This window comes from Brachyhypopomus gauderio, chromosome 13, assembly GCF_052324685.1.
Source record: "Brachyhypopomus gauderio isolate BG-103 chromosome 13, BGAUD_0.2, whole genome shotgun sequence".
NCBI lineage: Eukaryota > Metazoa > Chordata > Actinopteri > Gymnotiformes > Hypopomidae > Brachyhypopomus > Brachyhypopomus gauderio.
In genome coordinates, this window is record NC_135223.1 from 7213311 (window position 1) to 7227317 (window position 14007).

Below are 14007 nucleotides of genomic sequence, written 5' to 3' on the forward strand. Positions count from 1 at the left end.
TGATCCTGTTCAATTATAAAGATTATGCTGTTGTGAATAAAAGAAGAACTGCGACATGCAAGACATGTGGAGTCAGGATAAGAGATGGAGATGCAGCCACTTCAAACTTTATTCGACATTTGAGGCTGCACAAACAAAAGCAAGTCTGCTATGTGTATTTAACATAATGCTATAACGGTTAGCTAGCTAGCTGGGATGTGATAACTCAGGGGTCGAAAATTAACTTTTACAAAGGTCCACATGAGCAACTTGACTTGTGTCAGCGGTCCGCACCAACGATCATTCGAAAGCGGGGACCGGAGGGGGACGAACGAATGAACGAAATTCACTGAGACGACGAGGGGGGGGGGGGGGTGTGACATCTCACTCAGGCGAACCGAAACACTCAAACGCCTAACGTTAGTCTAAGTTAGACTAACTTAATATACTACTAATCAACTGCATCAATTGTGTTAAATATTGAAATTACATCTGGTGACTTGACTAGGACTTGAAGTTTAAAACTTGGGACTTGACTCGAGACTCGCTTGTATTGACTTGGGACTTGACTCGAGACTTGATTGTATTGACTTGGGACTTGACTCGAGACATGATTGTGAAGATTTGAGACTTACTTGTTACTTGCAACTTAGTGACTTGTACACATGTCTGGCGAAGAGAGGAAGGTAGAGAGTTCCAGAGAGTGGGGGCAGCAACACTGAAAGATCTGCCACCCATAGTGGAGAGTCTGTGTGTTGGGATGGTTAATAGACCTGAGGTAGAGGATCTGAGCTGACCCGATGGAATGTGAGGGTGCAACAGGTTGGAGAGGTAAACAGGTGCGAGGCCATGGAGGGCTTTAAAAGTCATTAAGAGAATTTTGTAGCGGATGCATTCTGAGACCGGGAGCCAGTGAAGTTTATGGAGGATTGGAGTGATATGTTCAAATTTTTTAGCTGACATAAGGACTCTGGCTGCAGAAATTTAAATGTACTGAAGAGGGTGAAGAATAGGTAGACCATAGAACAGTGAGTTACAGTAATCCAATCTAGAAGTGATGAAAGCATGGACCAGGGTTTCAGCAGCTGTAGGTGAGAGTATGGGCCGAAGCCGAGCAATGTTCCAGAGATGGAGAAAGACAGACTTACAGACAGAATTGATGTGTGGTAGAAACGTGAGACAGGAGTCAAAGAGAACACCTAAAGTAGACTGCATTCAGGAAAGGCAGAGATGGCTGACTTGGTGCCAATAACTATGAGTTCTGTTTTAGACATGTTGAGTTTGAGGAAGTTGCAGTTTAGCCAGTGTGTTATCTCCTGAATGCAGGACAGCAATATGGAAGGAGGGAAGGAATCTGTTGGTTTGAAATCAAGGTAGATCTGAGTGTCTTCAGCGTAGAAGTGATGATTAAGACTGAAAGAACAGATGATATTGCCAAAAGGAAGTATGTATATGATAAATAGGGGACCGAGAACAGAACCTTGTGGCACACCCTGAGTGACTGGAGCAGAAATGGATTTGTGCTTCCCAATACTAACATACTGAGACCTGTCAGTAAGATAAGATGTAAACCAGGAAAGCACAGTGCCAGAGAGACCAATACTGGAAAGACGTGAGAGGAGTATTTTATGGTTAACAGTGTCGAAAGCGGCAGTTAGTAAGTCCAATATGAGGACTTATATAAACCCCAAGATTACGATTAGAGGGAAATTGTAATACGTTTTTTGGGACTTAGATCAGGAGTGTACATCCCCACAGCCATGTCCAAAGTTTTTGAGGATCTGGATATAGAAAATGACAACAATATTGGCAAGGGAGTTGTTAAGCTAATGGGGAGGAGTTGTTAGGTAAAGGGGCGGGGTTATTGGGCAAATGCTATTCATGTTGCTGAGAGAATGTTCGAAATGACTGGGATTCAGACCTTTTGTATTGTATCTGATGCACATGTTTATGTGCTGATGCAAATCATAGAATTTTACCATCCCTAGTGCATTTGCATCGCATGTGTGTGTCTGTGTGTGTATATGTCCGTGTGTGTGTGTGTGTGTGTGTCTGTATCAGTTGTATAGTAATGAAGTACAGCTACTTCACTACTGTACTTAAGTACTAAAATGCTGTATCTGTACTTTACTGGAGTATTATTTTTTTCTCCTACTTCCACTTTTACTTCACTACATATTTTCCATCAGTTTAATACTTTTACTCCGATACATTTTTTACGTGCTGTATAGTTACTCGTTACAATTATAAACATGTTAGCTGGCGCTGTCACCGGGTCAAGCGATCAGGCTGTCTTATGAGAAAACTGCGCATGCTCCGGTCGCGTCTCGTTTACTCTGCTGCTGCCTTCACTGAACACTTGAGCTTCGTAATCTAGGTTCACTTGACACGTTGGCGCAAGGGTCCACGCTGCAAAAATGACGCAGCCGCGGTGGCTCCGCCCATGCGAGTTGAGTAGGATCTGGCCGTAAATCTCACCTCTGGGGCTTACCTCATCTGTGGGACCTATTGAGGTCCCAGAGAGGAGGTCCTGTTTTATCTTGATCGCCAGCTACTGGCGTGAGGCGGTATTGCACTGGAATATAACGGGTGTAGTTATATTCCAGTGAGTGTCTAGCGTTCGACTTTTAACACAGGTTACTTGACAGCAGGCCAATTGGACTGAGGAATAATTGAGAAGTGAAAATGTGTTTTTTGTTCTCTTTTGTTTTGTACCGTGCGTGTGTGTGTGCATGCTTTTTGTGACTCTTGGTAGTTCGTCTTGAAGTTCGTTTTGCATCCTGCATGGCCACATTAATGCATTTTATTGCTCATTCTGAATGCTGGCTTTTACTGTTTTCTCTTGAGCATGAAGCTGCTTAATTTTTAATGAGCTTGATTTGAACAAGCAGATATCACAATAGTTTTATCCATTAAGTTTGAGTTCTTCACAAACAATTCAGTGTAAGCTTTTATTTGTTTTATTGCCTTTGAAATCTTTGTTTTGATTCTAAATAATATTTTTTGTAAATAATTCACTAATCAAGTTTGCTTTTATTATTTCCCTGGTCTTTATTGCTTAATAAGTTACTGAGTTAAATTTGGGTTTCTTGCATTTACTTAATCAAACACAACATAGGCATTAAACAAATTTGACAGTTCTGTATATAGCAAGTGTAGTTGTCTGAAAAAGATCTTTCACTTCTGCTTAAACTAAAATTTAAATCTATTTGTGATTTTCTCCCTAGGATGTGTTTAACATGTGCTTAAATGCCACTGTCAAAAATGGTTACGATCTTTCTACTCCGTTCGGTTTAAAATGTGTAGTATTATTTTTCCTTTTTTGTTACTATTTATATATATATATATATATATATATATATATATATATATAGAGTGAAAACAAGAATGATTTAAACTCGCTATTCCTACACATGGTTATATAATACAGTTATATGAAAACATTTGCAAATAAATATTTATTTATATTAGTGGTGGGCCATTAACGGCGGTCGTTAATTTGATACTCTTATCGGGCGATATAAAAATTATCGCCGTTAATCTATTCTTAAAGTTGTGTTGGGAACTGGGTCAAAATGGGTAAGCAAACTATGATGACTTTCAACTTGATAGTTTAGCTCGGCTGTATTCCTAACCAAATTGCACAGTAGGGGCGAGAACGAGTTTTTAAACCTGTGAATTACAAATCGTACGTGTTTTTACATGGATGCAGCCACGAAGTCGCCAGGTTTGCTTCATGGAAAATTCATTTTTAGGAACGTAAAGTGTTACCGGAGCAGAGCTCGGAGCGGTCGTTTTCTGCATGGTCCTAGCGCTAGATTCGTTGCTATTTAAATATTTCTTTTTAACCGTTAAAACTACAGAGGACCAAAACCGGCTTTTGAAAATTACGTCTGTCAGGTTAAATGTACTAAATGTTGGCTTACATTTCAAATATCATGTTTAGCTGAATAAACATGTTATTTAATGTACAGTATGTAGGCTTACAAATTCATGTTTAACTGAATAAACCGTTGAACACGAGTAGCCTACATTTTATTGAGCATGTTTTTTTTTCTTCAAGTATCAAAGTAGAACAGCTTCCTCAAGCAGTCATCGATGCATTTTGGAAACAGGAGATGAGCCCCTGGTCTAATGCACCCTCTGTATTAAGTAATCCTATCTCAAAAACTGACTTTTAGTCATTACTTGGGTAGCACGCATATAGATTAATCTAGATTAATTTCAAGATTTCAGTGAGATTAATCTATATTAAAAAAATTAATCTATGCCCACCCCTAATTTATATATAAATATTAATTATAATATTATTCATAATATTATATATAATAAATTAAACTCCGTTTGGCAAGAGGTGTTCAAACTTTAGCATACGACTGTATGTGATGTTTGCTAAAAATATATATATAATATAATTAGTGGTGGGCCGTTAACGTCGATAACGCCGATAACGGCCGACAACTAATTAAATTTAACATTTAATATATATATGTATACAGATAAAAACGGTCTGCAAGCGAGTTAAATTTAAGTAGTGGTCGGCTGTTATCGGCGTTAACGCTGTTAATGGCCCACCACTAAATATAATATAACCCATCGCTGCATTCAAATTGCTCCCACAGAAATATTGTACTATTTACCATATTTACAATTTACCATTATATTTACAATATAGTGCACTATTTCTGTAGTAGGGGGCGAACGCAGAGGAGTGATCTCGTGATCTGCCATGCTTAATTTCTTATGCAATCACGTGACGGCGAGTCGTCATTTCCTGGTCTCAGGGATGAGATCGGTCTCGGAGAGGAGGTGGCCTGAGAGGAGAGATTTACGGCCAGACTCTGTTGTGCGAGTTGGCCACGCGCGCAGTCACGTCGTGAGGTCGTGCACCTCTCGATTTTTGTGTGTGCGAAGTTACAAGGTGGAATTCACGCACTTTGAAGGTCCATTTTCAGTATTTTCCAGCACCTTCAGCTTAATTTACATATTTATACAAATAGCCTACACATATACTCAAAATTATTCCAAATAATTCACTTTCTATCTCATTAAAGAGAAGGTACCGTGTTTGATAACAGCAGAAGAGCAGCATAAGTGCTGCATAAGAAGCTTGTTGGTGTTTTAATGTACATATATTGGCACCTTCCACACCTTCAACATCAAGTGATCGTGGCGGTGAGGGTGAGGAAGGAGACCACCCTGGCCCTACCTAGAGACAGTGTTTACGTTTGCTGGAGTGAAAGTAAATTCCTATAGGATGAAGTGCCATCTCTGCCTCTCTAAAGAGGGTGAAATATTGGCCACATCAATGTAAGTTATAAATATAACGCACAGAAGACACACCAGCTTGAGCTGTCAGTAAGCGCTAGTTAGGTTACAGTTAGGTTAGCTAAGTAACCTAATTATGTTCATGACGTGCTGCAGTATTCACTTAACATTAGCTGGCAATCATAAAGGCGATGTCACGCTGAGTTGTGTTTTTAGCAACAGTAAGCCGTGTCTCTTCATGCTGACTAATCATGTGTCCATTTTTATAGTGTAGTGTTTTTATAGGGTAGGGGCATTTATTGGGGGTAAACACAGGGCAGTAGGCTCACCCTTAGAAATCTGACGGACGGATTTTACGTCCAAAATACACCTTGTTTTCTCAGCTAAATGAAGGCGTTAAGGTTATCTGTTTTTTGTGTACGAAGTGTTAAGCCCAGTTTTTTAAGTTGCTACTTGTTTGTACATACAGAACACTTGTATTTGACATCTTCGATTTGTAGGTGATGTATAAAAACAATTGATAATCAAACTTATAAACTAATCAAACGACTTTCTTTAATTTCTTTAATAAATTTTAGAATAAACTACTTGCAATACTTAAGTACAAAAAATGCTGAATACTTCTGTACTTCTACTGAAGTAAATTTTTTAAAGAACACTTCAACTTCTACTCAAGTCAATTTTTTGATGGAATACTTTATACAACACTGGTCTGTGTGTGTGTCTGTGTATGTGTGTCTGAGAGAGAGCAGGAGAGAGATCATGCTGAGTGTGTGTCGGAGCAGTTTTTGTCCATCTGGGTGAGTCGTGTCCAAATCTGGGAGTTCCTGTGATCCTGTCTTCCCAGTGAATATAGTACTTCTGCTCCACACTGGCCATGCTATTCTATATGCGCACACATCCACACACCACACACACATCCACCATACACACACCACACACACACCACACACACACCATACACACACCACACACACACCACACACACACAGTGAGTTTCAGCCTCTTGCCATCCCCTTGTTGAAGGCTTCTTTTGGGATGTATTGGCAATCCCAGAGACAGCCAGTTATACAGTTACAGTTACACAGCTACAGTTACACAGCCACATTTACATTTACGGCATTTGACAGACGCCCTTATCCAGAGCGACTTACATTTTTATCTACAATTTTATATACAAGTGAGCAATTGAGGGTTAAGGGTCTTGCTCAGGGGCACCTCAGTCATGGCCTCAGGTCTGGGAATCGAACCCACGACCCTCTGGTCACAAGACCAGTTCCCTACCACCAGGCCATGACTGACACACTAATGTCAATATTAATAGAATTTTCCCTCTCCCTCAGTCCACTGACTGAACTAAACACAGCTGACTTAACACGGGGGAGATGATGAACACTGGGGCAAAGTGTTACTGACATCTGTCATGTAGTATCTGACCAATGTAATGAGGGTGGATTTAACAGTAAAGGGGTGTGTGTGTGTGTGTGTGTGTGTGTGTGTGTGTGTGTGTGTGTGTGTGTGTGTGGTCCTAAATCATCTCCATTAAATTAACTGCCCCCCTGGAGTGATGAATTAAAGGTAAATGAGCCAGACTATCTACCATCAACCTCACCTTTTACACCTAATGAGATAGAAAAAGTGATTATGAGTTTATTCTCGCAGGCCTTTGAGTCCTGAGCAGTCTGTCAGTTATCTGCTATGTCTGTAGCTATCTTAATGTGTCATTAACATGTCCTCTATGTATATTTTATTGTAAATGCTCTTATGGGTTTTCTTATTTTCATCTATTTACTTTTTATGCTTAGTTCTATATACTGCAAAATTGTTCAGCACTTTGGCCAGCACTAGATGTCTTTAAATATGCTATACAAATAAACTGACTTAACTTGACTACCGAATAATAAAGCCAGTGGTGCTGATGGAGTTACATATGAAAATCTGAAAGATACAAGACAAACACCTGTTTGTACAACGGAAAAGTGCCCACATCATGGAAAGGTGCACTAGTGCATAGGATTCTAAAAAAAGACAATATACCAGAAAATCCTTCCACATGGAGGGATATTTCTCTTTTACCAACTGTGTACAAAGTCTTTATGAAATGTCTGCTGTGTAGAATACTCCCCTGGCTTACTGATACAAGAATACAGTCAAGTAAACAAAAAGCCTATATTGAGTGCCAAGGAATGAATGAACATGTCTTTTGCTTAAAGAATACCATCGATGACTTTAAACATGAATCCTCAAAGTTGTATACAGTCTTTCTGGATTTTAGAGATGCATTTGGGACACTGTCACATGACATTATGCTTAATACTCTAGAAGAAATACATCTTCCTAAAGTGTTTGTGGAAATAGTGAAAGATGTATATACTGGGTCCTTCCTACAGGTTATTTGTGATAAAGCTATTACCAAACCTATACATTTGGGAATAGGAATTAAAACTGGATGTCCCTGAAGCGCTGTGAATTTTATCCTTGCCATTAATCACTGGATTAAGTGGCTATGTATGTATGCATCATCTCATGTGCTCTCCCCTAATCCTGTGCAAGGCTATGCTGATGATGTTGTACTGGCATCTAGAGAGGAATCTGTCATCAAGAACATGCTTTCATGTACTGATGTATTCTTAAGATGGTCTGGTCTAGAGGTAAAGCAGATTAAATGTGCTGTTTTCTACGAGAGGAGAAGTGGAGGAAATCGTTGGTACAGATCTAAGATGGACAAGCCGCCAACGTTTACAATTCTTGATCAGCCAGTTAGTGTATAGTAGACATGAGACCTACAGCTATCTGGGTCACAAATTTAACATAGCAGGAGAGTGGAGTCAGCAGGTGGAACAAATGAGAACCCAGTTCAATTCTAGACTAGAGATGATTGATACGTGTCCACTCCCAATTGTGATGAAGCTAGAAGCAATAAGATAAATTGTAGTGGAAAAAATTCAACATCTATTTGCTAATGTTCATCTACCACAAAATGTTCTCCAAGAAATGGACAATAAGATTGCGCGGGTCGTAAGAAATTGGCTTAATCCAAACACACGTTCAACCAGGTGGTTTATATTCCAAAGCTGAAAACACAGAGGCTTGGGTGTTCCTAACTGTTCTTGGTTATACAACACCACCCGACAAGCTCATCTTATTAATATGTTGAATAATGATGATAAATTGGTGCGGGAAATGGCAAGAGCCTCGCTAGTCCTAGACTTTAGACGACGTAAAATCCCACTAGCCTTGCCTGGTGAAGATAATTTCTTAGGATGAAGAAGAAAAGGTAATGGGAAACTGGATGTGCAAGCTCAGGGATTTGGTGTTTCATCCGACTGGCCAGATCTAAATGACTTATGTAGGAGTGTGTGTGTGTGTGTGTGTGTGTGTGTGTGTGTGTGTGTGTGTGTGTGTGTGTGTGTGTGTGTGGCCAGATCTAAATGTCTTAAGTAGGAGAGTGTGTGTGTGTGTGTGGCCAGTTCTAAATGACTTATGTAGGAGAACAAATACAGAATTAAAATGGACGACACTAAGGCAGGAATCTGTAGAAGTTTCAGAAACAATAGTGAAAGATACGTCAGTGATTGTTGAGGCTTGTGTTAAAGTTAACGAAACATCCCACCAGCTGCAGAGTAACACATCAAGAAAAATACTGCTGGAGGTTCAACGTGTAGAGAACAACAATACTGGTCCAGTCTGAAGCTTCAGGGGGAGCTGGTGTGTGTGTGTGTGTGTGTGTATTGTGGGGGGAGTGCTGGCTAAGCTGGCATCTGCTGATCATTCAGTATCACACTCAATATTCAGAAATGCTGAAATCAGTGAGGAGGTTTTGATATTTGGAGTGAAAGTGCGCTTACAGATTCTACCAACTAAATATAACCTCTCACTCTGGTATCCATCTGTCCATTCACCTTTCTGTTTGCTTCATGGCTCCACCCAGCAGTTGGAGTCTGTGGCCCACATTCTGAATGGCTGTAGCTCTTTTAAAGGTCTGTACATTGCACGTCATGATAGACTAGTCGACTTGATATCAGCTCAGCTTCCATACGCAAAGAATGAATCCATTTTTAAACACTCTACAGTCAGACCTGAGTGGTTTAATGTAACATCTGAAATCTTTCAAGGAGTTGCTAAAACACCAGATATCATTCGTATTTCTCAGAGTCAGAAGCGGGTTATAATATACGAAATATGTGCATTTGATCTGTATATGGAGGAGTCTTGTACGTCAAAAATTTTAAAGTACCAAACATTAGTGAATACTATTGAAGGCTTAGGATTTAAATGCCAACTGATAGTCCTGGTGTTCGGAAGTCTTGGTCATGTACATAAACTTGCAGTACGTGGTCTTAGACTTGGGGGAGTTAGCAAAACAAAAGCCAAACAGGTGGTGAGATGTTCCTAAATCTCAGCAATTATGTGGAGTCTGCACATTTGGAAAAGGTGCTGTTTTCTTTATCCTTGAAATCACACTTGAGAAATGAACTGTACACCATGCTGGATGTTTTTTAGCAATATTTTGTTTCCTGATGATGTTATTGACTGTATATGAAATCAAATAAAGTGTGTGTGTGTGTGTGTGTGTGTGTGTGTGTGCTCCTCCAGTGGTGTCGTCGAGGGCAGTGTGTGAAGCAAGGGGAGGAGGGTCCTCAGCCAGTGCATGGTCACTGGTCCTCCTGGTCCAGCTGGTCGGTCTGCTCCAGGACCTGTCAGAGCGGTGTGACCTACAGACAGAGACTCTGCAACAGTCCAACGTGTGTACTGATCCCAGATCAGCAACTAACTCCACTAGGTTTTTAAAAGTAAAAAAAATGAATGCAGTGTAACATCAACTTGTATATTACATTCAGCTTATGCACACACCCAGATACATGCATACACTCACGTCTAACACACAGATGCATACACACATTCACACACACTTTGAATACACACATAAACAAACCTTTCAAAGTAAGATGCTCCAGGTAACAGTAATGAGCATCGCAGGAGCCTCTCCACCTCTGTCTCCCTGTCTCTCTGTCTCCCCATCTGTCTGTCTCCCCGTCTCCCTGTCTCTCTGTCTCCGTCTCCTAGGCCGGCGTCTGGTGGCCGGTTCTGTGAGGGTTCTCCCCGATCCTATAGGCTGTGCCAGACTGAAGACTGTCCCCAGAACAGTGTGGACTTCAGAGCAGCTCAGTGTACTGAGTTCAACAGCAAACCCTTCCGTGGCTGGTACTACAGCTGGAGACCCTACACAGGAGTGAACGGTACACACACACACACACACATAAACACAAACACACACACAAACACATAAACACAGGCATAAACAACATACACATACGCGCACACACGCGCGCGCACATACACACGCACACACATACACACACACACATACATGCGCACACATACATACTCACACACACACACACAGGAGTGAACGGTACACACACACACAAACACACACACATACACATAAACACAAACACACACATAAACACAGGCATAAACAACATACACATACATAAACACACACATACGCGCACACACACGCGCGCACATACACACACACACATACATGCGCACACATACATACTCTCACACAAACACACACACATAAACACAAACACACACACAAACACATAAACACAGGCATAAACAACATACACATACATAAACACACACATACGCGCACACACACGCGCGCACATACACACACACACACATACATGCGCACACATACATACTCACACACAAACACACACACACACATACACACACACATAAACACAAACACACACACAAACACATAAACACAGGCATAAACAACATACACATACATAAACACACACATACGCGCACACACACGCGCGCACATACACACACACACACACACATACATGCGCACACATACATACTCACTCACACACACACACACGCGCACATACACACATACACACATATACACACACATACGCGCACACACACGCGCGCACATACACACGCACACACATACACACACACACACATACATGCGCACACATACATACTCACACACACACACACACGCGCACATACACACACAGGAGTGGACGGTTTGTGGTCCTGGTTCACACACACATACACACACAGTAGTTTTATGAGCCTGAACCTTGTGAGCATCTAAGTAACATGCCTGCAAGTGCTTCTTTTCCAGGTTATGAAGGTCTGTGTGCTGTGTAACTATAAGTATAATTGCCTTATTGCAGACAACTGTAACTGTAATTGTATGTAGCAGTGCAGTAGTGCTATGTGTGTTTCACTGTGTATAAATATGTAATGCTGTGTTTTACTTTGAGTAATTATGTAAGAGTGTTGTAGTGATAGTGTGTATCTGTGTTTCTGCCTCCTCCCCAGACCAGGACATCTGTAAGCTCTACTGCTACGCGGAAGGCTACGACTTCTTCTTTGCGCTGTCTAGTAGAGTCGTGGATGGAACTCGATGCACAGAGGACAGCCCCAACGTGTGTGTGGATGGCCAGTGTGAGGTGATGCACTTGTTCTTACATACGATGTGACTGCAGGGGGCGCCACTGAGTGTGTGCGGAGCAGAGATGTATAGTAACGAAGTAGAACTACTTCACTACTGTACTTAAGTACTAAAATGCTGTATCTGTACTTTACTGGAGTATTATTTTTTTTCTCCTACTTCCACTTTTACTTCACTACATATTTTCCATCAGTTTAATACTTTTACTCCGATACATTTTTTACGTGCTGTATAGTTACTCGTTACAATTATAATCATGTTAGCTGGCGCTGTCACCGGGTCAAGCGATCAGTCTGTCTTATGAGAAAACTGCGCATGCTCCGGTCGTGTACCGCCTTTGCTGCTGCCTTCGTTGGCCACGCGCTAGGTCGCTTTTCGAGGTCGTGCACCTCTCGATTTTTGTGCGTGCGAAGTTACAAGGTGGAATTCACGCACTTTTACGGAACTTTGAAGGTCCATTTTCAATATTTTTCAGCACCTTCAGCTTAATTTACATATTTATACAAATACATATATACTCGAAATTATTCCAAATAATTCACTTTTTATCTCATTAAAAGAGAAGGTACCGTGTTTGGTGACAGAAGAAGAGCAGCATAAGTGCTGCATAATAAGCTTGTTGGCGTAATGTACATATATTGGCACCTTCCACACCTTCAACATCGAGTGATCGAGGCTGTGAGGGTGAGGAAGGAGACCACCCTGGCCCTACCTAGAGACAGTGTTTGCATTTGCTGGAGTGAAAGTAAATCTCTGCCTCCCTAAAGAGGGTGAAATATTGGCCTTCAAAAATTCACCTTTGAACTTGAAGAAACACATCAATGTAAGTTATAAATATAACGCACAGAAGACACACCAGCTTGAGCTGTCAGTAAGTGCTAGTTAGGTTAGATATCTTAGCTAACTAACTTAATTATGTTTATAATGTGCTGCAGGATTCACTTAACATTAGCTGGCAATCATAAAGGCGATGTCACGCTGAGTTGTGTTTTTAGCAACAGTAAGCCGTGTCTCTTTTCATGCTGATTAATCATGTGCCCATTTTTATAGTGCAGTGTTTTATAGGGTAGGGGCATTTATTGGGGATAAACCCAGGGCAGTAGGCTCACTCTTAGAATCCGATGTACGGATTTTACGTCCAAAATACACCTTGTTTTCTCAGCTAAATTAAGACAAACTTGTACTTCTGCGTCAAACCTACGACGTAGCGGGACATAGGTTATCTGTTTTATGTGTACAAAGTGTTAAGCCCAGTTTTTTAAGTTGCTACTTGTTTGTACATACAGAACACTTGTATTTGTGGTCTTTGACCGCTTTGATTTGTAAGTGATATATAAAAACAATTGATAATCAAACCATGACGACTTTCTTTAATTAATTCAAAACACAATACTTTTTAATTTCAGTACATGAGTAATGCATTTTAGAATAAACTACTTGCAATACTTAAGTACAAAAATGCTGAATACTTCTGTACTTCTACTTAAGTAAAATTTTTAAAGAACACAAACTTCTACTTAAGTCACTTTTTTTGATAGAGTACTTGTACTTTTACTCAAGTATGGGTCTGTAACAGAGGTGGGGACTCGAGTCACATGACTTGGACTCGAGTCAGACTCGAGTCATTAATATTAAGACTTTTGACTTGACTTGAAAAAATATTCAGAGACTTAGACTTGACTTGGACTTTTACACCAATAACTTGGGACTTGAATTGGACTTGAACCTGTTTACTTGCAAAGACTTGATTTTTTTTACCCCAAATCTAAATTTTAAAACGCATATTAATATTTATAAAGTGCGCCCCATTAATTTCATTTCCGTCCTTCTGACGCAGACCGGTCCTCTGCTTTTCCACACTCTGTACGTGTGTGTGTGCATGAGCTGCAGCACAACCAATCAAATGGGGGGTTGGCGAACGTAAATTTTTACCGGGCGGGGTGTAAAATGGACACAAATTAAGTATTATATCGCGATCGATCGATCGCCAGTGGTTGGTGCCAGAGCGAACTAGTAACTCATTGAATCATAGATGTGGATCAGAGGTAAATAAACTAGATTTTTTTCCGGCGTGAGAAATCGGATGTGTGGCGTGAGAGCGTGTGAAGACGGTCAAATGCGTGTGTCTCATGCTCAGTGCGTGAGGGTTGGCAACCCTGGGTTCTGTATCTGAACTCAGGGAAGAGAGCCTCTCCCTGTCACCATCATAATATCCAGTTCTATCTCAGCATGGATTGTGTATTTGAAGACATCTACGT

General features: G+C 40.7%; 1 protein-coding gene across 1 annotated transcript in view; it reads left to right on the plus strand.

The window, feature by feature from the left end:
• Positions 1–14007, plus strand: part of adamts16 (ADAM metallopeptidase with thrombospondin type 1 motif, 16) — a 118019-nt gene that overhangs the window by 30213 nt on the left and 73799 nt on the right. The window contains 3 exon segments of the mRNA XM_076971354.1: positions 9844–9992; positions 10315–10487; positions 11617–11747. Coding sequence (XP_076827469.1) covers positions 9844–9992; positions 10315–10487; positions 11617–11747 — 453 coding nt within the window.